Raw genomic sequence first — 26,722 nt, 5'->3', positions numbered from 1 at the left:
CGTGCGTGCGTGCGTGCGTGCGTGCGTGCGTGCGTGCGTGCGTGCGTGAGTGCGTGCGCGCGCGCGCGCGCGTGTGTGTATGGTGTGTATGTGTGTGTATGTGTGTGTATGTGTGTGTGTACGTATGTGTGTGTATATGTGTGTATGTGTACAAATTTTAGGTTGCCGCCATCGACTGTTACAATTACATCGAAACGCTTTGCAAGGAAGACATGATAATATCGTCTCGCCAAGACATGAAGCATTGCCTAGTTGGCGACCACCTCAACGCAACCGAGGATGAATTCGTCGAAACAATGGAAGTAGTGCCATCTATTGGTCATAAGGCGTCATGCGGCAACACCAGGTATACCAATCAAACTATCACTCGTAGCCTGCGAATACAACGCTACTCGTTGATTCTTACGTAAATGCGTGTCAGATGGCTATAGAATCACTTCAATGGCAATAGCCAGCGCATATAGTACCAATTAGATAGTAATCTGAAAGCATATACTACACGTGCGCGGACTGAAACTAAACTCTCCACACATATTTTTTTCGCTACAGGGGATGGGTGTGTGAGGTGTACGAGGGCCTGAGACCGCAGTACAACGAAGTCAAATATACAGGTAGGGGATAATTCAACAGTGGCAGCCCGCGTCACCACTGCGGCAGTATATAGTAGCATAGAGGTGTTACCCACGTAGTAGTCGTAGATATGTAAGTCTAAACGCCCACCGGTGGCGGAGTAGATCAATACGTACTATGATTGGGCTCAGGCACGGATGAATCCCCGCCAGTAACATGTTAATATACCAGGAGTGTATAATATAGATATTATATTATTCTATTCCATTATTATAGATTATTATATTATTGTATTATTATTTTATTGTAATATGCCTCTTCTTATATAACATTAATAATAATGTTATACACTCCTGTTAAATAGACTACGCCACGAATTTTCTGGTGTATATTTTTAAAAAATTTGTTGCCATTTTTTTACATTAAAAGTAAGTACTAACGGGACTAAATGTATCGTCAAATTCTTACCTGATAAGATTGTTTCTCAACTAATTAAAAATCCAAAAAACCTGGACGATTTGATATTATGATCCTGACATTAATTGCTTGCTATGGGTTATGTATGAGTCACGAGTGTATGTTTACATCGAACAATATAGTAAAATAGGAAGTATAATGCAGCAATTTAACCATAAAAAGTGAACAGAATTACTTATATTTTGTGAAAAAGCGACAGGAAGTATAATGCAGCAATTTAACCATAAAAAGTGAACAGAATTACTTACATTTTGTGAAAAAGTGAAAATAATTTTTTTCACTTTTAACTATTTACGGTGACGTAATCACTTTAAAACTATACACGCTAACGCGCTGTTGTCGTAAATAATTATCTCAGGTGAGAAAGCTGGCTTCATCAACTATATTGGACAAGATCTCGTTGATCTTTTTGACAAGAATCTGCACAGCGATAATATAATCCTCTACAAGATGCAGATCGTCGGCCCCCTGGACCACGTGTGGTTGATAGAGCAGCACCCAGGAAATGAATACAGGTGATTATATCGTATATAAAGATTTATATATATATATATATATATATATATAATGAATTATCCGTTGTTCCTGACGGTGCGAAAGCGAGGCGGATATTGCAATATGCGAGGCAGTATCACCGATGTGCTTCCAGGCTTTCGATGCTTTAATCGTTGGGTGAGATGTTCACAAACACGATAACTATTTAACGCGCCTTCGTTGTTGTCGAACTTGTGGGCCGCGTTTTGTCTTTGATCAGTGACAAATCATATTCCGCTGATTTTCGGGGATTAGAAATTATATAGTTGTTGTGCGTGGAGTTGGCAATATGCGACAATCTCCATACGTATGTGTGTGTGTGTGTGTGTGATCACATATATATTTACTATATAGGTACAGTGTAGTCAGTGTCAGTTTACACATGAATCAATTCAGTATTATTTACCAAGAGTAAATATTCATTTCAGCGACATCGCTAATTCCGACATCAACATTTACGTTAACTGGGAAGCAAAAACAAACGTATAAACCTATAATAAGCTACTGATAGTCAGCCTGCCCGAAGCAATTCAAAAACAGTGCAAACAAAAAGTGTGTATTTTAGCGTTTCGACATTTTCTGACAGCCAGCGTTGATCGTACTATCACGGGACAGTAAAGGCAATGCAACGTTATACCGCGTATCATATGATCAGGAGTGTATAATATAGAGTATATATATATATATATATATATATATTATACACTTCTGATATGTTATATCGTAATCGGTGGTTCCCTGCAGGGTGTACCAGAGCTATAACGGAGCCTACTCGCTCTACGCATGGTTGTCTGACAACACGGCCGGCATGTTCGGCACACACATCATCGTCTGGGATGACGTCATCACTATGGCTAACGACTTCCTCATCAGCTACGGCTGCACGCTGTGGACGGTCGAAGATTGCCCCGACGGTGTGACAGACGGCGCTCTAGGCGAGTGGCTTGTCTACATTCGGGACTACAACGAAGAGGAGATCATGAAGAACTTCGAGACTGCCTGGGAGCACATCGGCAAGGGCGTCTTGTTGGACAAGGCGGACTTCTACGACATGTACCTGTACAAGCTAAGCGAGCTGACGGCGAGCATTGAGTCGATGGTGGGCACGACAACGCTGTGGACGCAACATCAACACGACACGTGGATCTCACTGTTTGCCAGCCCCAACCCGCTCTGCTACCCCGGAGTGCCCTTCAACATGCTCACGCCCACCACTAACGGACCGTACGAGATGCAGGTGAAGGTGGACGCGTTCGGAGCTGACTCGATGCTAGCCGACTGTGACGCGAATTTCATCATCATCGGCGAGTCCGTTCCTAATTGGAGGAACACGATGAACGCAGCAGGCAGCTTCTCATCCGCAAGTCTTCTTCGTGCGTGCATGGGCAGCATCGCGCTCGGTCTGGCGGCGGCGATGAGGCTGTATTAATTTTTCAGAAAAAAACATCTATCGAACGATATCGACGATGATAACGATCGCCCGATAATAATATTTGGTCCTAAATAAACCGAGCTGATTTTGATCTCTGTGGACAGACCACTGAGACCTCTGAGACATCTGAGACATCTGAGATCTCTGAGATCTCTGAGACATCTAAGACCTCTGAGACATCTAAGAGCTCTGAGACATCTGAGACATCAGAGACATCTAAGACATCTAAGACTTCTGAGACATCTGAGATCTCTGAGATCTCTGAGACTTCTGAGGCATCTAAGAAATCTAAGACCTTTGAGACATCTGAGATCTCTGAGACCTCTGAGACTTCTGAGACATCTGAGACATCTAAGACCTCTGAGACCATTGAGAAGTCTGTTAGTTGTATGGTGGCTGTTCACTTTGTTCTCGCGTCTGGCGTGCGTTCGATCTGCACACGTACAATGGGTTTCGTGATGTTTTGCGTGAGCGATCGTATGAACACGATTGGGGTCGCCGCCATTAATGCCAATTCAATCGGCATTCATTGCTGTTGCCATGTCCACTTCTACCACATGTGGCATTCTGCCCTGGATAAATATTGATCGGTAAATATACATTAGTCATTACTGCGATATGACAGAAAACGATAATATGAAAACCGATATGCGAACGCAGCGCTCTAACTATATACAGTGGTGATTGAGGGGACCTCGAGATCAGAACGCCAAAATGAAAGTTCTGAGTGAATAATTATAGGAAAAAATTTTAAGAAATAATATCTGACAATATATGATTGTGGATGTAATTATTATGGCTTTAGCTAAGTATCGAAATCGAGTAGAAAAATATGTCCTCATGTTGTAAAAATAGGAGACATTACATCCGGATTACAAGGTTCCGGGAAGCATAACGTAGCATAGATCGTGGAGGGTATACATTACGCCTGGAAATTTACTTTTTGCGATTTCATGATTTCTGGTACATATATATATATATAGGCTTTGGATTCATATTAAAATTGAAAATGTAGCAGTTCCATAACTTAATATATTGATATTCAGTTAATTTGATTTTACTAATTGCTTTGTTAATGTTATCCGCGTATACGACACACCACATAAGCACATAAGAATTTGTCGCTTCTACCACACCAGCAGCAGCAGCATAATTATGTCAGCGTTAAGGGCAATCAATTAGGTCATCATAATAAACATCTTTCATTCCACTTAGCCTAAAATCATTATTTATTATATATATATATATTTATATATAATAAAATATATAATATATAATAATACTACCTATATATAATTATAGTATATATATATATATATACTATATATATATATATATAATATAGCCTAGTATATATATATACCTATATATATATAATAGAGAGAGAGAGAAGAAGAGAGAGAGAGAGAGACAACATCGTATGACCCAGTTGCAAGGGCGTCATGAAATAATAAGTTCTGCCTGCATATATTATTCAACTAATATTGACCGTAGCGAACAGGACGCTTATACAAACAAATGACGAGTGAAGCACACTCTGCAAGTGAGGTGTGAGTGAAGCACTGTATGGGCGCGGTTGGCCAACACACGTTTTTGAGTTACTTAACGCAGATGGGGTCGTTGTCGTATCAGGTACTACCGATATGTACCCGAGGTAGTTTGAGGTTGTTTAGTATTATGTTTATATTTTTATATGAGGTATGTTTAGGGTTAGGGTAGGGTTAGGGTTATGGTTAGGGCTAGGGTTTTGGGTTAGGGCTAGGGTTAGGGTTAGGGTTAGGGTACACTTCTGTAGTACAAGTCTGGTACACTTTGTGTATACATATATGTACCAGGCTACATATCTGTAGTACCTGATACGACAAAGACCCCTTGAGCCTAATTAACTGCTATTAAACAGTAAGTCCGATACACGGGCTCGTTGCAGTGACCTTCAAAATGCCAACACTCTCGTACTAGGACTCTCTACTAAATTTAACTCTACAAGTATCTGTTAAAACGCATTTTCGCATTGTTCGGATCGTTAACATTTTCGTATCATTGTAATATCTCTTCCATGTCTAAACACTTTTGCGAATATAAAATGGAGGTACAGTGTTAGAAAAGTCGTGGCCCTTGCGGGTACTTTGAAATCACTGGTGCTCCGCTTGGTCGCACACACCGGTGGCACCGCTGCGACCGTGACAAAAGACACTATACCGTTTGCCGTCACGTTGAATACTTCCCAGACCCGCCCCATCTCCCACGCGCGAGGAGCTAGGGTGAATATTCTCCCCTAGAATTCCTGTATAAAGCTAGGTATACACTATTTTCACTTGTATGTAATAGCCCCAGGTCGATAATCGAGAAAATAGGGAGCGATTGAGCGTAGCTATTTGTTCTTTGCCGCGCGGTGCCTGTATACACATAAGCCCGCTATTCATGCAGTGTGCGCAGACCCGAGACCGCGTCGATACAGCACACCTGGGGCTTGCCTCTGGAAAATTGCTAGTCTGGAGCATACCTACATGAGCATAGGAGTGAAAAAAAGTAGCGGGAAAGGCTTGATATACAAGGAAACGGAGGCATACCCGGACTGGGGCGAGGCAGAAACCGCGACTTGCAAGCACACGATTGATCAATCAGGCAAGTGAATTTGCTATTACCAGAGATTTCTTCCAGAAACCAACCACGTAAAAAATATATCGTAAAAAATAAAAAAAATATATGCGTCCATACGCAGGTATGGACAGAGACAGCGAAAGGCGAATATCTATGTACCGGATTTTAAATGCGCCCGAATGAAGTTTCGTCAATACTTTAGTATAAAGCAGAATATTTTGTTATAAATATATATATATATATATATATATATTTATTTATTTATTTATATATATATATATAAGTAAAGTCACACACGAACACCCGTGTAGATAAAAACAAAGTCAAAGTATAAAATAAGGGTGTTTAAAATTTTAAACACTCTTATTCTATACGTTGACTTTGTTTATATATATATATATATGAGTGTGTGTGTCTCTCTCTCTCTCTCTCTCTCTCTCTGTGTGTGTGTGTGTGTGTGTGTGTGTGTGTGTGTGTGTGTGTGTGTGTGCTGTGTGTGTGTGTGTGTGTGTGTGTGTGTGTGTATGTGTGTGTGTTTGTGGCGTGCGTGCGTTGCGTGGCTGTGTGCGTGCGTGCGTGCGCCGTGCCATGTGTGTGTGTGTGTGTGTGTGTGTGTGTGTGTGTGTGTGTGTGTGTGTGTGTGTGTGTGTGTGTGTGTGTGTGTGTGTACGTGTGTGTTCTCGAGTTGAATAACACACGTGCATAATAGGCATCGGCATGCACATCCTTACAAACGGTTTTCCGAGGCGAAAATCATCATATGTCAGTCGTGCGCATTTAATACATTACATATCTGCGTATTTTTTCGTGCTATAAAACGATACATGCGCGTGGGAGTCGCATCACGGACGTCATCGGAGCACGATGAATCAGCAAAAAACAGCTAGTGAATAGAACGCATGCGCCTTGTTGACTGACATTAGAACTGGGCTGCAGAGACCAGCTCAGCGCATATTTCTATCCTGAGTATCCCGCTTTTCTTTGTTGAACCACATATCCTGCTTGCAAAATCGGCGTCACGTTTTTTTCCGCTTTTTTGTCTGAAATAAACGCCGGAGAATGTGTCGTTATAGTCGAAACGGTGATAAGGTGGAAATGATTCCTACAGTGCGATAAATAAAGCGAAGTTTAACTAATTGTGTAAAGTGGGCGAATCGGATGGCTTTGCAATGGAGGACTGACTACCAGCGTTGCGCTGATTCTTTCTCCTAGGGTGATATTTTCTTTACGGTGATCCGTTTTCTTTGGCAGTTATTCCATTTTTCTAACACACACACACATGCGCGCGCGGACACACACACACACACACACACGCCGCGCGCGCGCGCGGACACACACACACACACACACACACGCGCGCGCCGCGCGCGTGGACACACACACACACACGCGCGCCGCGCGCGTGGACACACACACATACACGCGCGCGCGCGCTCGCGTGCGCGGATGGACGGACTGATGGACGGACGGACGGACTGACGGACGGACAGGCAGAGAGACAGATAAATAGGTTTATGTATGTGTACGCTCAACGTTCTATTGCCGTAAACCGGTGTAGACGTTATTTTAACAGCTTCTTCCCGATTTCACAGGCCGAAAATAAAGAAGTGTAGCTGTACCCTGAGGATTGTCTGACGGTCATGTCTTCAATTATCTTTCTGGCGCTCTGTGCTCTACAGGTAGTGACGTTGGTAAGTGACGTAGATTCCGCAAAAAGGATACCTCACAGTTTCCATGAAAAAATCCAACTGCGCCCATGTCTCCCATCATAGCATAATGAATGCACACAGAATAATCTACGCATATTTTTGGCGGGAATAGGCTTAAAGGCGCGTTTTGTGAGCAATGCGTTTATACTGTGTTTGAACTTATTTCCTTCTTTTCTTGCTACGGTTGCTTACCAGCCATACACGTCACACGCCACACAGCTAACGGAGCTGCTTGGCACGCTGGATAAACAGACGATCTGCCTTTTAAAATACGAGCAAAGCGCTTTTGCTCAGGAAAACACGCCTGTAACGCCGTCATTTTTACGTGATAGGTTAGAGCCAATGGATGCTACGACTACGTTAAAGTTCTGGCAAAGAATGACATGGAGTTGGATTCTCGCGTTGACCTCAAGAACTTTCTCATTCTCGAGCAAGATGTCACTCAGACGCAGTTTGTTGAGAGCATGACCATAGCGCCCTCGACCGGCAAAAAATCTTCATGCGGCAACACACGGTATAACAGTGACAGCCGTAAACATTAATGTACATCACACGATACGATATATAGGGTGTCATAGAATATCTGTGACGACAACGTTCAATTATAACGAAATACATGCACACCTTTACACGGCAATAGTTAATAAACAGATATACAGATAATAAACTGATATGCAGATATAATAAGCAGATGAATTATAATAAGCAATTATTCATAAAATCAAGACCGTATAAAGTAGGTTCTTTATACTTCTTTACTTTCTTTACTTTCTATACTTCTTTATACGCTCTTGATAAAGTTGCATTCACGATGGAATTCCAACAAACGATGGAAAGATTCAAATTTTATGCGATGATAAGCCAAACAAATTCGTTTTAGTTAATTTCATAGTTAGTTCATCCGCCGTCTCTCACGATAGGTATATATAAAGTTGGACGGATGTTGTTACCGATATAATAGTGAATATTCTTTACAAGTCTCTGTTGGTTTTACAAGTCGGCGCATACACATAGTAAAATGAATGATTTGTTTCATGGCATGTTCTAGGTCGTGGATCTGCGAACTTTATGAAGGCTTGCCACCGCAGTACGATGAGCTCAAATACAGAGGTTAGTGACGTACACAGTAAATGAATGAATGAATGAATGAATGAATGAATGAATGAATGAATGAATGAATGAATGAATGAATGAATGAATGAATGAATGAATAAATGAATGAATGAATGAACGGTCGGACTGGCGGGCGGGCGGAAGGGCGGGCGGCGCGGCGGTCGGTGGCGGCGGATGGATGGTATGGTGGATGGATGGATGGATGGATGGGTGGATGGATGATGATGGATGGATCGAGGGATGGACGATTGTGAATGGATGTGATGGATGGATGGATGGATGGATGGATGGATGGATGGATGGATGGATGAATGGATAGAGATGGATATGATGGCATGGATGATGGATGGATGGATGGATGGTATGGGATGGATGGATGGATGGATGGATGGATGGATGGATGGATGGATGGATGGATGGATGGATGGATTGGGTGGATCAATGGATGGATAGATGGATGAATGGAGAGTGAATTAATGATAAATAGCACGAAAATTAATGTACGTATGGACTATGAACGAATGGGTAGAATAAAAAATGTTTTAGAAATCGTGTCATTTATATATTATAATTATTTTCATTACATTAATTCATATATATATATATATATATATATATATATATTATATATATATTACATGTTATATCGTGTCATAGTCATCGTCGTCTAGTAATCGAACTGCGTGTTCTTGCAGGCATGTCAAAGTCCGGTTTTAATAATTATATTGGAAAAAATCTCGTTGATCTGTTTGACAAAAATTTGGACAGCGATCAAGTAATCCTCTACAAGATGCAAATCGTCGGCCCCTTAGATCACGTGTGGCTGATAGAGCAGCTCCCAGGAAATAAATACAGGTGATTATACCGTATACAAATATTTATATATATATATACATATTTCTGTTACATCTGTTATTATTCGTTTGCAATGCATATACTTACCTTTAGCACTTACCTGCTAAGCGCGCTATTTTCGTGGGTATATTTTTCAACGAAGAGTTACAGTCTTATTGCTACTTACTTTGCTACCTTATATGTACTTACCTATAGCACAAACCCTGCTAAAATCGCGCTATTTCGATATGCACAGGGTGTATCAGAGCTACAACAATGCCTACTCGCTGACGGCCTGGCTGAGCGACAGCACTGATGGACTGTTCGGCAAACACATCATCATCTGGCAAGAGGTCATCGACATGGCCAACTCCTTCATCTCGCAGTTCGGCTGCACCCTGGACACACTCGATTCCTGCCCGAACGAACTCAACTGGGGGACGGAGTGGATGGCATACATCCGCGACTACGACGAAGAACAGGCCGTCGCAAACTTCGAGGCCGCGTGGAAAAACTTCGGCAAGGGCGTGTTGTTGGACAAGACAGACTTCTACGACATGTACCTGTACAAGCTAGGCAACCTGACGGCGGGTATAGAGCCGATGGTGGGCACGACAACACCGTGGTCACAGCAGCAACACGATACGTGGATCTCACTGTTTGCCAGCCCCAACCCACTCTGCTACCCCGGAGTGCCCTTCAACACACTCACGCCTACCACTAACGGACCGTACGAGATGCAGGTGAAGGCGGATAAGTTCGGGAGCGTTAGTAACGACGGCACGTGTAACGAGAACTACAAGCTACTCGGCTATACCATCGACGGCTGGACGGATCCGATAAACTCTGGAACTCACCTCCAGGTGTCGCTCGCTGTTATGTTGGCCGCAACCATTGCAAACACCAATGTGTGGGTACATTTGGTAGAATAAAAAATTAAATAAAAAAAAGACTGTAGGCTTAGCCTGATGGACGCAAAGAAATATATTTTACGCAGCGCGATAAAATAACGCAGAGAAAGATTTCGTAATAGCTTTGGCAATAATTATATATGTAGAGAGAGAGATAGACCTATGTTTTATTGACGAATTATATATAGGATATATATATATATATATATATATATATATCTCGTATAGAGTATCATTTGAAATATGTGTGGTATATTGTAAACGTACTTATTATACTAAATCAAGGCTGTATTGAAAACATGTCATTTCGTTACTATATTGACAGCTATAGTTGGTAAAAAATGAATGGCGTATACTTCATACTAAAACCGCGAAAAGAGTCATATTGTTTCGACTAGGATACAGGCTAAATATAATGGTTGTCAATAATTCTGCATGCCGGCTCACGTCTTTGTTTCGTTGGTAGTATTCTGGAAAGCGAGTAGAAAAGACTCGTGAGATAGATTATGGATTATAGATTATTATATAGTAGATGGGTTCATGCTACTCTCATCCCGGTTAAAATACGGGTCACATTTACAGGCATAAATCTACTTACGGCGTGAATTAGAAACAGATATGTAACTATAATTATAGCCAAGCGCGCACGATGCTGCGAAAAACACGGATTTTGCATCACGTAGGCCTATAACTCATGTGTGTTGTCGTTAACTCATATAGTGTATTTTTCATTGTTTCGTCACAGATTATATGTATGTATGATAATACGTGCGCGCGGACGTGCGTGCGTGAATGCGTGTGCGCGTCTTTATAATACACACATATCTAATAAACAGACATGACTCGAGTAGTAATGATGTCAGTCATACATGATTGTTTAACATTTCAATAGCTTAAGGCGTTGATAAGAAGAAGAAGAAGAAGAAGAAGAAGAAGAAGAAGAAGAAGAAGAAGGAAGAGAAGAAGAGAGAGAAGAAGAAGGGAAGAAGAAGGAAAGAAAGAAGAAGAAGAAGAAGAGAGAAGAGAATAAGAAGAAAGAAGAAGAGAAGAAGAAGAAGAAGGCAAAGAAGCAAGAAGCAAGAAAAGAAGAAGGAAGAAAAGAAGAGGCAAGAAGAAAGAAGAAGAAAGAAGAGAGAAGAAGAGAAAGAAGAAGAAAAAGGAAGAAGAAGAAGAAGAAGAAAAAGAAGAAGAAGAAGAAAGTATGTTTCATCGACCGAATGTTAAATCAAGAGAGAACTTCACTTTAGCGTATTGGTTAATTGAAATTTCAAATCAAATGTTGACCCTACTTAATACCAACTTCTTCAAAAATTAAACTGGCAGAATGGTATTATACTGCCTATGTCTATTTTGTATCCTGCACCACATAGCATGAGATATTTATTGACTTTATTTCTAGTGTTTCTTTCGATTCTAAGTAAAATCAGGCTATTGTGGCCATATGTTTTTATACAGCCGTAGTCAGACTAGAACAATTTAAACCTGTTACAAGGTGAACGCGGATTTTGCCTAAAACACAATTAAACTGGGTTTACGACTGGCAACTTGGTATTGGCGAATTGTCGAATTGGACCAACTCCCAACCGCTCTATAGCCGTTTCTAATGAACTGTACAGCGCGTTTACACTGACGAGCTGCCACTTGATCGAACGGGTCAGGCGTCGACCGCGAGCGTACGCGTGGGGCGATGGATATAGGCATTATTGCAAGTATAAATTATTGCATTATTGCATCAAGAGTCCATATCCCCGTCTCCACTGTAGTAGCTTGTAGTCGGACGAGACGAGATTATATTTTCTCTCGAAGCTTCGCTCTACAGATGTCTACTACAGAGCGCTACTATAGATTCGCCGATGAATCTAAATAGCAGAGAAATTCCCACCCTCCATATATATATCGCGTATATTACTGCTCTTCATTTTTCGCTTTCCCATGCTTTCCTTCTCCCTCTCGCTCCACATTCCCCTCTCCTTTCCGTCTCCTTTTCTCTCTCTCTCTTCTGTTTTCTCTACTCGCATACTACATACACCTGCGTACTAAGGGGCGGCAAAGGGGCCATGGCGCCCCTGTTGATTGGCAAACAAAACAAAAAAAACAATTTTCCTTGCCTCTCACGCGTCTTCACAGACTGGCCACAATTCCTGATACTCTGCATCTGCTGAACAACATTCTCTAAAATGAGCATTGTCTAAGTCTAACTTCGTTCTATACAATGACTCAGCCACGATTCTCTGCTCTCATCTCTCTTTTCGGTTGAAACAAAGTTAAGTGATGACATTTAAATGTCAAGAAATCCTCCAAAAGTTCTGTGTAAAGCAAAAATCGGACGAGTAAACTTGACTTGGATTTTGAGATTTTGCAGCAGAACAAACATGACTTAATAAGAAAGGAGATAATTTCTTCTTTGCTTCAGATTTGTGTTGTTGCAAGTGCTTTGATTGAATGTATGGTTCTGCACTCTATGACGAAGAAAAGCAAATTGGAAATGCTTTGTGAATAACTTGATAAATTCGAACTTATAGACGGCCATTTTTGGCATCCACCTCGGTTTTTATTTCAAATCCGCATTTCAACACTATTTTAAGTAATCTGTTCTCATATCAGGGGAAGGCAAAACAATCTTTCGATGTAAATTTCCTTTTTATTTTAATAGAGCGGGCTATTCTGCACTACTTTAGTTTTTATTTGAAATCAAATTTCAATATTGGTTGTGAGTTTCTTCATCAGAGAAAGAAAAACATTTTTATAACGAACAAATGTTAAGTGTGATCTTAACGCTATTGTAGTCCTAAACCGGAATACAATTGTTTTAATATTCTTTTGTAATTAAATAAATGCATGTTACTTCAGTCGTTCCAAACCACATCTACCTGTTTGTCGCCGTAGATTTTTATTTCGATTTCATTCAATATGACCTAACATTTTTAAAAAATAATTTTAGCATTTTAACTTTTATATGAGGAATGAACAGTTTATGCGGAAAACATGCAACATTGCATGTACTGGCTAACAAACAAATCAAACTAATCCAATATTCGTCAGTGCTTGAATGAGGACTATAGCGTAGCTAAGGGGGGCACAAGAGCCATTAGACCCCCTACTTGATCGGAGAGTAGCAAAGAATTAAGAGAGAAGGGCCGCTTAATGGATTGGTCCTATACACTATTACCATATTACTAATAATGAAAATGAAATGCGCAAAAATGCCATTTTGAATGCACATATGTTTCCAATAATTACCACTACCTGTGGAGGGGAAACACCTCCCCCGTGAGAAATTGGCTTCTCGTTGTCTTTGGTACGCATAACTGTCTTTTCTTCCCACCCGACTGCTTCCCTGAAAAACACTGGCTTCGTACATCCATTTTCACTGGTCAGGGCTAAGGGTCCACCAACATGTCGTGGTGTAACCCAGCGCCTTCCGGCGCCCACAGCCAGGGGCCATCGTCCCGCACGTTTGATCGGATCGGAGGTGGAAAAAATAAAAGCGAGGGAGGGGGTTATAATAGAGGGATGTGCATTCCACTTTCTCATATAAGTACCCCTAATATACTGAATTTATTGGGGAAAATGCCATTTTCATGCACGATTTTTCAAAAATCTCCACTAACCGTTGAGGGGGGATTACCCCCACACCCTACCGCCTCGTCGCTTCGCTCCGCTCGCCTTGGCGCCTCCCTGTTTTCCCATTGCTGGCTACGCCATTGCAAGACAATGAATGTTTGCATGAATTTGCGGATTTTAACTCGTCCGTTGATCTTGCAGTCCTTGTAGTATTACTGTCTAACTTAAGGTGAGAGGGAGAGAGATCAAGAGTGAGCAAGAGAGGAGATAGGAGGAGAGGAGAGAGAGAGAGAGAGAGAGAGAGAGAGAGAGAGATAGAGAGAGAGAGGAAGAGAGAGAGCAAGAGAGAGAGCGGGAGGGAGGGAGAGAGAGAGAGAAAGAGAGAGAAGGAGAGCAAGAGAGAGGAGAGAGGAGAGATGAGAGAAGATGAGATGAGCGAGAGAGAGAGAGCCGAGAGAGGTGAGAGGGAGAGAGAAGAGTGCAAGAGAGAGAGATAAGAGATAGCGAGAAGAGAGCAGAGAAGAGAGGTAGGGTGAGAGAGTGAGAGAGGTAGGGTGAGCGAGAGAGAGAGAGGTAGGGTGATAGAGAGTGAGAGAGAGAGATAGAGAAGAGAGAACGAGAGAGAGTAGAGAGAGAGAGAGAGAGAGGAGGAGAGATGAGAGAGAGAGAGGTGGGAGGGAGAGAGAGAAGAGAGAGAGAAGCAGAGACCGAGAGAGCAAGGAGATGGAGAGAGATGGAGAGAGAGAGAGAGAGAGAGAGGAGAGAGAGAGAGGAGAGGAGAGCGAGAGCGAGAGAGAGGTGGGAGGAAGATGAGAGAGAGAGAGAGCAGAGAGAAGAGAGAGATAGAGACGGAGCGGAGAGAGAGAGAGAGAGAGAACAGAGAGAGGCGAGAGAGAGAGAGAGCAGAGCGGGGGGGGGGTGCGGCCACTGACGGGATCCCCATATCCGTAAGCTAGGCTGCCGCCACGTCCGCTACCGATCGAAGTCAGTGAGTGCCCTGAACCAGCCTCTGTACCCAGCTCCTGTAACCTATACTAGTGACGCACCCACTGACACCATGCCCTCTGCACCTGCGCAGCGCGTCGATCTCTATCAATCCTGTTCTATGAACTGTGTTGCAGCGCGTTTACACTGACGACTGCGAGTTGGCGCGACTCGATCGAGCGGTCAGCGTCGACCGGAACGTACGCGTGGGCGTTGGATTATAGGTTAGGGTATATATATATATAAATAATATATAATATATATATATATACCCTATATAATATTATATATAATTATACCCTAACCTATAGTATATATATATATAATATACCTACACCACGACGGCCGTGTAAACGTGTGTGTTGTGTGGTTTAGGGTAGGGGTTGAGGGTAGGGGTGTAGGGTGAGGGTGATCATTACCACTAACCCTATATATATATATACCCTAAACCCTAATAAATGTATTATATATTAGGGTAGGGTATATATATTATATATATGGGTTAGGGTATACTATATAGTATATACCTCACCCTAACCCCTAACCCCTACCCTAGGACCACAGAACACACCCACGTTACACGCGTGCTCGCAGAGTAGCACGCGTGCGTGCACGTAACACGCATGGCGTCACCATACACGCATGGCGCGCAACGTACCCGCGTGGTGCACACTACCACGCGTGGCGTGCACATACACGCGTACCGCGCACATAAACACCACGTATGCTCGCACATACACATCGCACGATGCGGTCATGTGCATTCTGTCACTGCAGATACATTCCCGTGCACCTATGTATCGCAGGCCGCAGGTACACCGCGCGTGTATGTAAGCGCATGCGCGCGTGGCAGCGATAAGGAGCTCGGCCTTCACGCTCTTGGACAACCCAATGCGCTCGTGGCAACACGGCATCCTGCACTGCTGTTGACTCGTCACGAGTCTTTGCGCCTGTTGGCGTGCGGAACGTCAGAGTCGTGTTAGCTCCTTGCCTACCCGCAGAGTTGTGGTATTACAACATCTGCTGAGTTCTGTCTGTACGGAGGCGGATGTGCCATCGTCGTCATCGTAGTTGTGTTATTAGTTGTTGTTGTTGTTTGTTTGTTCTGCTGTTTCTTGTGGCGGCGGCAATGGAGAGGAGAACAGGATAAGTAGAAGCGAATGTCTGGGGATCGCGGGATGAGGATCAGTGAGTTGGGTATTTTAGCGACGGGTGCGGAGCAGATGATTAATGGTTTGGATTTCGGTGCGATACTCCTTCCTCGACTTCGTGTTTTCCTCTCTAGAAGTTTGTGTACGCGTGGTGTAGCTGGTCCTTATACAATGTTACCATGATTTGTTATACAAATGTTATCACGGTCATTGTTATACAATGTTAATCGACGATTCTTATACAGTGTACCACAAATTTTACACATGGCACCGACGATTGTTATAACAATGTACTGTTATTACAATCGAGCATGAATGGTTTGCAATTGAATCTTGGCGTGATGTGTTAATCCGTTGATCTTGCAGCTCCCTTGTAGGTATTACGCTAACTTAAGGTGAGGGAGAGAAGATAGGAGGAGCTAAGAGAGAGACGAGAGATAGAGAGAGAGAGAGAGAGAGAGAGAGAGAGAGGCGAGAGAGAGAGAGGTGGGAGGAGAGAGAGAGAGAGCAAGAAGAGCAGAGGGGGGAGAGCGGGGGGGGGTGGCGGACGACGTGGATCCATATTCCGTAAGCTAGGCTGTCGCCACGCCCGCTACTGCTGAGTCAGTGATGCTGACGCCGCCGCTGTAACCCTTATCACTTATGACACACTGACAACTCTGCATCTACTGCAGCCTCGAACCGGTGATCTCTATCAAGCGCGTTACTATGACGTGTGGTGCAGCGCGTTTACACTGACGACTGCTAAGTGGCGACGACTGATCGAGCGTCAGCCGTCGACGCAACGGAGCGTACGCAGTGGGGCGTTTGATATAGGTTAGGGTATATATATATATATCACAGAGCTAATTAATTACATAGAGTGTTCAACGAAAAAAAGGGAAAATGTGCTGAATTTCACGACAACATTATCTACTTTGCCTGCGAGTCTATATAATTGTCATGTATTGCATTAAGGCAAATTCCTTTGCTCTCTAAAACATAGCCCACCGCTTTGTCATACGATACTTCCTAGGCGGAATATCGGCTCTAAACCTCCCTCCTCACATTGCAAACCCGCTTCGAAATACGACTTCTGTCGCCCATCCTCACGCGCTAAGCGTTGCTCGTGAGAGTTTCGGTTTTCGCGATAATTTTATGATGATTTTCGGTGCGAGGTGCAGGTGGAGGTGACTTTCGGAGCACGCGCCCTATGACGCCTTATCTTCCCATTATTCGTTTCCTAGCCGGCTAATGCCCGTCATGATGGACCGGCAAATGTTTTTTTAATTACGTCTCTTATCAACGCAGCTAGTAAGAGTACAAATTTTGGGCATGTGACATGCATTATCAGCGCTCCAAGAGCGTGACGGAAAGCGATTAGCCGAAATGCTTAGACGCGTGAAGGATGGGGACAGAAGTGGATTCGAGCGGCGTTTGGCATTGGGGGGAGGTTTAGAGGCCGATATCTCGCCTTAGGAGTATCGTATTGACAAGCGGTTGGTCTTAGTTTTAGAGAGCAAAGAATTTCTGCCTTAACTGGCAATACCATGAATTATATAGACTCGCAGGCAAAGTAGAATAATTTTGGTCGTGAAATAGCACATTTTCCCGTTTTCCGTTGTAACGTCTATGTATATAGCTCTTGATATATATATATATATGATATATATATTATATATATATATATAGGTTAGGGTATATATATATATAAGGGTTGGATATATATATATATATAATATATATATATATATACCTAACCTATATATATATAATTATATAATATACCTAACGCCTATTATATAAGTAATATATATATATATATGTATCTAACAGGCCTATATATATATATATACGTTATTTATTTATATATACCCTATAACCACGCGTGTACGTGGGTGTGTGGTGGGGTGGAGGGGTGTAGGTAGGGGTAGGGTGAGTATATATATATATAGGGTTAGGGGTATATATAATATATATACCTCACTCCTAACCCTACCTAACAACACCGACGTTACACGCGTGCGTGCAGGTACACGCGTGCGTGCACGTACACGGCCTGCGTCACATACAGCGCGTAAGCGTGCACATATCGACGCGTGCGGCACGTACTCGCATGCGTGGCGTACACGCATGGCGTGCGCGTACACGCATGGCGGTGCGCGTACACGCGTTGCGGTGCGCATACACGCGTGCGTGCGCATACACGCGGCGTGCGCATACACGGTGCGCTTACGGGTGTGGCAGCCGTGCGTGCCGGAAGATCGTGCATGCGTGCGCGTACACAGCATGCTCGCACGTACACGCGGCTCGTGCACATACACGCGTACCGGAACATACTACACGTGCGAGCCCGGTACCACTATGCTCGCGACATACACATGCCACGGCATGCGGTGCCTGTCATCTGTGCAACGCAAGATACACTCACGGTGCACCAATTGTAGCAGTGCGCAGGTACACGGCCCGCGTGTATGTGACACAACATGCGCTGCAGTGCACATAAGGAGCTTGGCTCACGACTGGACAACAATGCTCTCGTAGCAACACCGGCATCCTGATCTGTGACCTGTGCACGACAAGTCTTTGCGCCTGTGCGTGGCGGAACCTCGCTTTTATGCCACAGAGAGTGTGTTTAGCTTCATTGCCTGAACCGGCAGAGTTGTTATTGGACAATCATCATGTAAGTTCTGTCTGTACTGGGGGCGGGATGTGTCTATCGTCGATCATCGTAGTTGTTATATGTTGTTGTTGTTGTTTGTTTGTTCTGCTGTTTTTGTTGGCGGCGGCCAACGAGAGGAGAACAGGGAAGAAGAGAAGGATGTTGGGTGATGCGGATCGGATTCAGCGAGTGGATTTAGAGACGGGGTGCGGAGGCAATGATTATGGTTGGATTTACGGTTGCATACTCCTTCCTCGAGTCGTTTTCCCTGCTAGAGGGTTTGTGTCAGCGGTGGACTGGTCCTTTATACAATGGTTACCATGATTGTTAATACAATGTTATCACTGTCCATTTTATACAATAATTATACACGATTATTATTACAAGTGTTAACGCACAATCTTCATCATGGGCACCGATCGATTGTTATATCAGATGTAACGTTATACAATCAGAGCATGCACTGGCGTAGCTAAGGGGGCACAAGGGGCCATGGCCGCCCCCCTGTTGACTACAAACAAAGACAAACAAAAAAATTTTCGGACTTGCCTCTCACCGCGTCATTCACATGACTGGCCACAAATTCCTGTTACTTCTGCATCTGCTGAACGTAACATTCTCTAAAATTGAGCATTGTCAAGTCTAAACTTCGTTCTATGCAATGAACCGCACGATTCTCTGCTCTGCATTCTCTCTTTTCGTGAGCAGCGAGTTAGTGAATGACATTAATGTTCAATCGAATCCTCAAACGACCGAGAAGACTTTGACTTTGGATTTGGAGATTTCTGCAGCAGACAAAACCTGATAAGAAAGGAGATTAATTCTTCTTTGCTGCAGATTTGTGTTGTTGCAAGTTGCTTGATTGAAATTTTATGGTTCTGAACTCTATTGACAGAAAAAAGAAAATGGAAATGCTTTGTGAATAACTTTGAATATATCGAACTTATAGACGGCCATTTTGGCATCCACCCTCGGTTTTTATTTTCAAATCCGATTTCAAAGACTATTTTTAAGTAACTGTTCTCTTATCAGGGGAGCAAAAACAAAGTTCTGTCATGGTAAATTTCGCTTTTAGTTTTAATAGAGCGGCAATTTTGCAGTACCTTTGTTTTTATTTGAAATCAAATTTCAATATGGTTTTTAAGTTCTCATACAGAGGAAAGCAAAACATTTTTTTATCATAACTGCAAAGTTAAACTGTGAATCTTTGAACGGCTATTGTACTTCTACAACGATGTTAAATCTTTTGTAATTTAAATAATTGCATGTTTATTCAGTGCATGGTACCAACGACATCTACACTGTCTTTTCCCCTAGAATCTTTATTTCGATTTCATTCAATATGCCTCTACTTTTTCAAAAAATAATTTAACTTTTTAACTTTATATGAGGAACTTGCAAACAGTTTATGACGGATAAATGCAACCATTGCATGGTACGCTAACAACAGCAAAGTCAAACACTAACTTCATAATTCCGTCAGTGCTTGATGAGGACATAAGGCGCAAAGCTAAGGGGGGGGCACAAGCAGGCCAGACCCGCCTCCTTGATCGAGAGTACAAAAAGTAAGAGAGAAGGCCCTTAATGGATTGGTCTAGTACACTATTACCTATACCGCTATTAAGAACCCCCTGAAATGCGCAAAAATGCGCATTTTTAATGCAACATATTTCAAAAATTACCGCTCTGTGGGAGGGAAACACCTCACCCCGTTGAGAAAGTTGCTTATCGCTGTCTTGTGTCGCTTTAACTCTTTTCTTCCCATCCCTGAGAAAACACTGGCTTTTTCGTAGCACGCATTTTCACTGTGGCTAGCTAAGGTCGCACAACTGGTCGTAGTGTAATGCCTCAGAGCCTTCCGCGCCACAGCCAGGGCCATCGCCCACGATTGATCGATTGGAGTGAAAAATAAAAAGCGAGGGAGTGGGGTTTATAGAGCGGATTAGCTATATCCACTTCTCATCATAAGTTATACCCCTAATACTGGAATTTTAGTGGACAGAAAATGCCAATTTTCAATGCAACGAATTGTTCAAAATCTCTGCTACCGGGGAGGGGGATACCCTCCACCCCTACCCCCTCGGTCGCTTCGCTCCCTCGCCTTTGGCGCCCCGTGTTTCCAATTGCTGGCTACCCACTGCATACATAATATTTATACATATATCAGAAGTAGACATAGGGAATTAACTATTATCTAAATCCTATTATCCCTTAACTGACAGGGCGGCGCCAGGGTATTTCTGATAGGGGGAGCGAGACGGCGCGCAGAGCGTCCGCAGTCTGTTGGAATGTTGGAATTTTTGAAAAAAATGCAGCAGAAATGGTGCGATTTTGGTTGATATTTTTGAAGCCAATTTTCCAGATAAAAACTGTTAATGTTCATACTATGTTAACTGTAATATATAATATATAAATAATATATTTTATATATGATGATAGATGAGATCATAGTATGATTGTTAAGACCCTCAAGTGGCCTAACCTTTTCGCCGGGAACAGCATCATCGACAAATGATGGTCCCAACATTGAGGACTCCCAGAATAACACATTGACATCGATTATCAAATAAGTCAGCGAGGTTTTTTATAATGGATTGAATTTCGACACTCTAATTTTTCGACTTTTCCGATGAAAGTGGTCCAGCTTGTGAGGCTACATCACTCATTTTTGTGTGGTGGCATCATATCGAATATATGAGCATAACCTTGGCAGCTTAATGTCCGTCCAGTGGGATTAGGAGGATTTAGGCATACTATGTGTAACGAACATCGCAGTGGTATTCCAGTCTGTGGACACGTTCAGGCCTAGACCGTCTCTGATTGGTCAAAAATATCGCGCGATTTACAGTAAGGGTTCATTAATATACATCAAATACTGATATAGACACAGCTTGGATACATATTAACCCCTTTCCTCATCATTTGCAAGAAAATTATTGGGGGCGACCCCCCTATGACCTCCCCTATCATTTGCAAGATGTTTCTTCTTCTTTTTCTTTTCTTTTCTTTTTCTTTTTCTTTTTCCTTTTCCTTTTCTTTTTCGTTTTCTTTTTCTTCTTCTTCTTTCCCTATTCTTGCAAATGATAGGGGGCGAACGCTTCCCCCCCCCTGCCCCCCTCTGGCGCCGCCCCTGCTAACTGATATCCCTATTATTTACTTCTGATATATATCAAAATAGAATATGGAGTCATAAGTTAATTCACTCCTGATAGTACATATTACCAGGATATTACGATAAAGGACGGGATTATCGGGATTATCGGGATTATGCTATCGCAGAAGTGGCGAACCGGAGACCGGTGCACGCATGATACAACCAGTGACCGATTGCAGAAACTGTCGGGCGGCTGTCATCGGGTTATGTATCGATGGACGGCATTTGTGTTGTTGCTCAAAAATGTTAGGATCCTAGTAAGATAAGAAGAGATTTTCGCGGTGAGATAGTTTAAATTAGAGGATACCGAAGAACAGTGTGAGTAGTATAGTAATTTGGTGGTGACCGCAGAGCCGTATCTCTACTCGAAAATCAATTAAATATATTTATATCAAAATACCGGGACAGCTAGTTCCACTTCCAGGGTCCAAAATTTAGTCATACATAGCATAGATATAGAAGAAGATTGGATTCTTCTTCTATATCTATGGTCATACTCATGAGATACACAACAAGTCAATTGACATTGGGCTCAAGGATCTAAGAGCTGTCCACATTTGTACATATAGGCCTACACATGTCACACATTTGCGAAAATGAATTGTGGTCAGCGCTTATAATTATATCCATAAACCACACTGTTAGGTCCTACGTACTGTTAGCCTGACCAGGCGCTACGACTCACTGACACTGTTTCATAATTCGTTCCTGTCACACTCACAGGCACTTGGGCCGTTTCAATAATAAAATGATCATGGTTAATATTTAATAGTCCGAGCCGATGCAGACCCCAGTAATGGGCCTGCGCCAGTAATAAACCCGCACCCTCAGATTAGCAAAGCGGAGTTTACGTCTGCATTTGCGGACTAGGTTAATAAATACAACTTGTCAGTACTACTAGTACTAGTACTAGACCTACCAGTACCAGTAATAGTCTTAATGTTTGTTTTGACCTAATAACTTCACTTCAATACCGTCCAATACACCGCTGCAACACACATTCCTATAGCGCGCACGCCATTGTGCACAAATACACAGTAATATAGAGTAGTATTACTGTGTTATTATATACTATGTTATATATTATATATTAACATAGTTTACTCTATATTACTGTGTATTTGTGCACAATGGCGTGCGCGCTATAGGAATGTGTGTTGCAGCGGTGTATTGGACGGTATTGAAGTGAAGTTATTAGGTCAAATCAAACATTAAGACTATTAGTATTACTGGTACTGGTAGTGGTAGGTCTAGTAGTACTAGTAGTACTGATTAGTAGTAGTATTTATTAACCATCATTTTATTATTGAAAAGGCCCAAGTGCCTGTGGTCCCTGTTGTTGCGCGATTGTTGCGCTGTTGGCTTGCGGGATTGAAGGGCTACACTGGTAAGTACACATTTGTTAGCTCTTCCAGTGTAGCCCCAAAGGCTCAGGAAAGTCCTGGATGAGGCATGAAGAAATAATGTTCTTGCACTACGTGTATGAATCCTGATGAAATTACATGCGTTTTTTTAAATATTTGCCTATTGCAGATGCCAGATCACTATGTGCAAACCTGGTGGTGATTGACTTTGAAATCAGTGCAACTCGCTCGAACGAGATGGCGGAATCAAAAGTCTCTGACATTGTCCTCTGGGTGAAGCCAGAGCCATTCAACTTTGGAGCTCTGCACCTGCAACCACATAGCAGACTTAGCCTACACGTGGGTATACTGATCGATTGCATACAGCTACGGGACCTATACTGTGTTACCTTTAACTGAGTGTTGACACAATGCGTAAATACTATCGCACTCGTTATCATAGCAGTAGCTAGCTGCAGAAGTTGCGGTGATGATGTACTATGATAATCGAACCAACAGCAATAAATAGCTTGCAGCGTGTATTGCCGTGAGTGATTTAATTATGCACTCGAGTTAGTGCAGGATGGATGCGTATGCGGGGTTTCGATATGCGGTATAGAGCCTCGGGTGTTTTTTTGCTAAATCTTCTGCTGACTTAGCTTTAACATACAGTCCTAGTGTTTTTCTGCCACTGCTGCTGGTGGCACCAAACCCATGGCAGTACGGTGGGGCTACTGTTGGCTCAAAAATCTGAAAGGATATCCTGATAAGTATTTTGTTTGTAGACTTTCTGTTATTGTGCTTTTGACACTTGCCACTTGCAGAACATCAAGAAGATTGTAGCCTACTCAAAGACGAAAGCAAATCTGGGCTTTCCACGACTGAGGTATGCAGTAACTAGAGACATGTGTGAACCGTAGAGAGGTCTGTTTTTCGTACAAGCACTCCCTACAAAATATTTGTCAACCAATTTTCATGTAAGAACATTCAAAATCTAAATCTAAATTGTAGAATAGACTGCTAGGTGCTCAGCGCATTTGAACAATATATAGGCTGTGATTCCAGTTGCGTGGTTGGTTGAATATTATACGTGGCATCACTGACTGCTAGTAGCAGATTAAAAGCCCATTATGATCTCTGTAAAACTTTACAGTTCACTCGGTATCTCAGCGTTCACAGTTAGTGTGTGCTCTTGTCACTGTCCAGTTTAGATGTGTCAGTGTGCGCAACCTGTGTGCCTGAGTAAAGACATGTCAAATAGATAGTGAAAAGGCTTGATCTGTTTTTGCAGCTATTCAGTATGGAAACACATTGCCTGCAATAAGCTGTCGATGTCTGAAGAACTAGCATGGATGTAAGTTAAAGATAGTTAGGTAATTTAATTGGTTAATATTACGGTAAGTTTAGATGAATTTAATTTATTGAATTGACGTGCATTATTGCATAGTACCAAGCCTATCTGTGCAGCGTTTGTGTCCAGGATGTTAATATAAACAGTGGCCAGCCAAGCGAGAAAGGTGCGGTATTGAGTGTCATCTTTTCACGCTGTGTTGTTTGTGCAGGTATTTCTCTCTGTGTGACTTGCTGAGTGAGAAATCGAGGGATCAGTTTCTACGATGCGACAGACTGTATGCAAGAGGCACATCAGCCGAAGAAAAGCGTAAGTGCGGCAAGGTTACAGCGAGTATTTCAAAACATTCTGCTGTGATGATTGTTGCAAACGTAATATCCTTTGAAGTATACCATAAAATATGCTGTCAAGTATGCTTGAACGTTCAATGTAAAAAAATTATTTATTATAAAATATGCCAAATGTTCTGAATATATAATTTTATATATTGTTATTATTTTCAAACATCTGTGACAATACACTGTGCGGTCCCATTCGAGACATCTGCGATGGGAGAACAGATGTTGGTTGTGCTCACCAGGGGGCACTGTTGCAGGTCGTGCTCACCAGGGGACGCTTTGCTGTTGCAGGTCGTGCCCAGGAGATCCTTACGGTCGACACTCTGCACTTTGTGCTGCTGCTCTTCATCCAGCACCTGAACAAGATCAGTTTGCGGTCGTCACTGGTGCCGGGAGAGGAGTGGCCAGTGCGATCTCGCTCACCTTCTCCTGACCTTGACAGCCGTGCATCGCCCGCCATGAGCCGGGTAGGGGGCGCTGTGCGCAGTGCTGTACGATAGCGATCGGTGATGATTGTGTCAAGCGGTGGCTCTTCATGACAAACCGAATATTGACGTGAAACCTAGTAATTGATATGAATGAAAGGATACGATGGACAGTGTAATCTGTATGGGGGCATATAGCTGCATGTTCTAACTATGCAATTACTGTGGTAGATGACACAAACAGAACATGATAGCAGTATGTCGTTATGTCTATCACAAGATCTAGCCCAACCTATCATGCTTGGTCTACTATAGGTCTACTCTATAGTAGACCAAACGTGATAAGGTTGGTGCTATTATTGCATCGCGCAGAACGGGGGAAAGTGCGATAATGCTGACTCTGTGTGTCTGTGTTGCAGTCTCTTGACGAACAGAACCACCTGAGCTTTGTCGTTAGCAACCTTACCTCGATGCTTGAGCTGCTAACCAACTCAGGTGAGTCCCACAGCAGGTGCCAGGTGCTATGAATGAGGCCGTTGCCATAGCGATGCTATAAGCTGTTCGATGCATAGCGATTCTATTACATGTGATGTATTCGGTGGAGTTTACTGTGCAGTCTGCGATCTTGGTAATGTAGCATCACTCTGTTGTGTCAAGGGCTTCATCTGAATGAAGAATACTGTGTAATTCACAAGCCTGCACAACACAGACCCTCTCACACGTACGCTACCGTACACGCTCACACGTTCATGAGGATGCACCCATGCATGAAAACATGCATGCAACTACGCACGCATGCACGACACGTTAGGCCAATGGTTGCCCAACATTTGTGTTTCGCGTAGAGCGGTTAGTAGACAGGTGCAGAATGTAGTGATGCTTCCCTCACGTTTGTTTGTGTTTTGCGTTGCAGACTTGACGGACAGGCACGATGAGGCCATGGTACCATACGATGCAGTCATATCTCTTGGTTGGCTCATCGGCGGGTCGGTGGACCGCGGCCACTCCGCGACCCCCCTCCACGACATCGCCACCATGCCCACCCTCTACACAGCCACCGGATATGCGCAGGTAGGTGCGAAAACATGCTCTCGTGTAGTGTTCAGATACTTTATTTTGTAACTACACAAATTTATATGCTCTACGACTATACCAAATAGTAACATTACATAACAAGATCAATTATATGGATTATCAGTGTGCGTGTGTTCTTCTAATTTGCGTGGAAACATCGATTTTACTGAATCATTGGCTATGGTTTACTGCTATGCAGGTGTCCAGGGCATTTTCATTCAAGGCTCTTGCTTCCTGGATTCAGGCGTCCCTGGGTGTGAACCCGTTTGGTGTCTCGTCGTGCATAATAGGTGGCAGGCGGTTGTCATGGCCGCTGGGCGGTGAGTCACACAGTGTGTGAAGGCGCTTATTAGTAAGAAAGAGATATATATATATATATATATATATATATATAGAGAGAGAGAGAGAGAGAGAGAGAGAGAGAGAGAGAGAGAGAGAGAGAGAGAGAGAGAGAGAGAGAGAGAGAGAGAGAGAGAGAGAGAGAGAGAGAGAGAGAGAGAGCGAGAGCGAGAGAGA

General features: G+C 42.9%; 2 protein-coding genes and 1 long non-coding RNA gene across 4 annotated transcripts in view; 2 read left to right on the top strand and 1 right to left on the bottom strand.

Annotated features, from left to right (window-relative positions):
- Positions 1–2,760, bottom strand: part of LOC106806145 — an 11,328-nt gene extending 8,568 nt beyond the window's left edge. The window contains exons 1-2 of the long non-coding RNA XR_001393506.1: positions 2,750–2,760; positions 2,578–2,580 (exon numbers count right to left, since the gene is read on the bottom strand). This is a non-coding gene — a long non-coding RNA (uncharacterized LOC106806145). The remainder of the gene's footprint in view (positions 1–2,577; positions 2,581–2,749) is intronic.
- Positions 2,761–5,251: 2,491 nt separating this feature from the next.
- Positions 5,252–11,028, top strand: LOC106806144. Of its 2 annotated transcripts, XM_014808008.1 has the most exons (7): positions 5,262–5,311; positions 5,441–5,638; positions 7,207–7,305; positions 7,656–7,837; positions 8,372–8,433; positions 9,132–9,291; positions 9,527–11,028. In XM_014808008.1, exons 3-7 carry the CDS (start codon positions 7,255–7,257, stop codon positions 10,200–10,202), a joined length of 1,131 nt encoding a protein of 376 aa, XP_014663494.1. In that variant the 5' UTR covers positions 5,262–5,311; positions 5,441–5,638; positions 7,207–7,254; the 3' UTR covers positions 10,203–11,028. The 2 variants fall into 2 exon arrangements, with proteins under 2 accessions (XP_014663493.1, XP_014663494.1); XM_014808007.1 differs by having other exon boundaries at positions 5,252–5,638.
- A 10,846-nt stretch (positions 11,029–21,874) lies between these two features.
- The window catches only part of LOC106806113 (TBCC domain-containing protein 1-like), a 10,297-nt gene continuing 5,449 nt past the window's right edge, over positions 21,875–26,722 (top strand). Inside the window, exons 1-9 of the mRNA XM_014807966.1 lie at positions 21,875–21,993; positions 23,209–23,378; positions 23,843–23,904; positions 24,310–24,372; positions 24,581–24,678; positions 24,999–25,174; positions 25,552–25,627; positions 26,046–26,203; positions 26,406–26,542. Of these exons, the coding sequence (XP_014663452.1) occupies positions 23,277–23,378; positions 23,843–23,904; positions 24,310–24,372; positions 24,581–24,678; positions 24,999–25,174; positions 25,552–25,627; positions 26,046–26,203; positions 26,406–26,542 (872 nt within the window). The 5' untranslated portion in view covers positions 21,875–21,993; positions 23,209–23,276. The remainder of the gene's footprint in view (positions 21,994–23,208; positions 23,379–23,842; positions 23,905–24,309; positions 24,373–24,580; positions 24,679–24,998; positions 25,175–25,551; positions 25,628–26,045; positions 26,204–26,405; positions 26,543–26,722) is intronic.

The sequence above is a fragment of the Priapulus caudatus genome, unplaced genomic scaffold (assembly GCF_000485595.1).
Source record: "Priapulus caudatus unplaced genomic scaffold, Priapulus_caudatus-5.0.1 Scaffold143, whole genome shotgun sequence".
Classification (NCBI taxonomy): Eukaryota; Metazoa; Priapulida; class Priapulimorpha; order Priapulimorphida; family Priapulidae; genus Priapulus; species Priapulus caudatus.
This window is presented reverse-complemented; position numbering and strand designations above follow the sequence as displayed.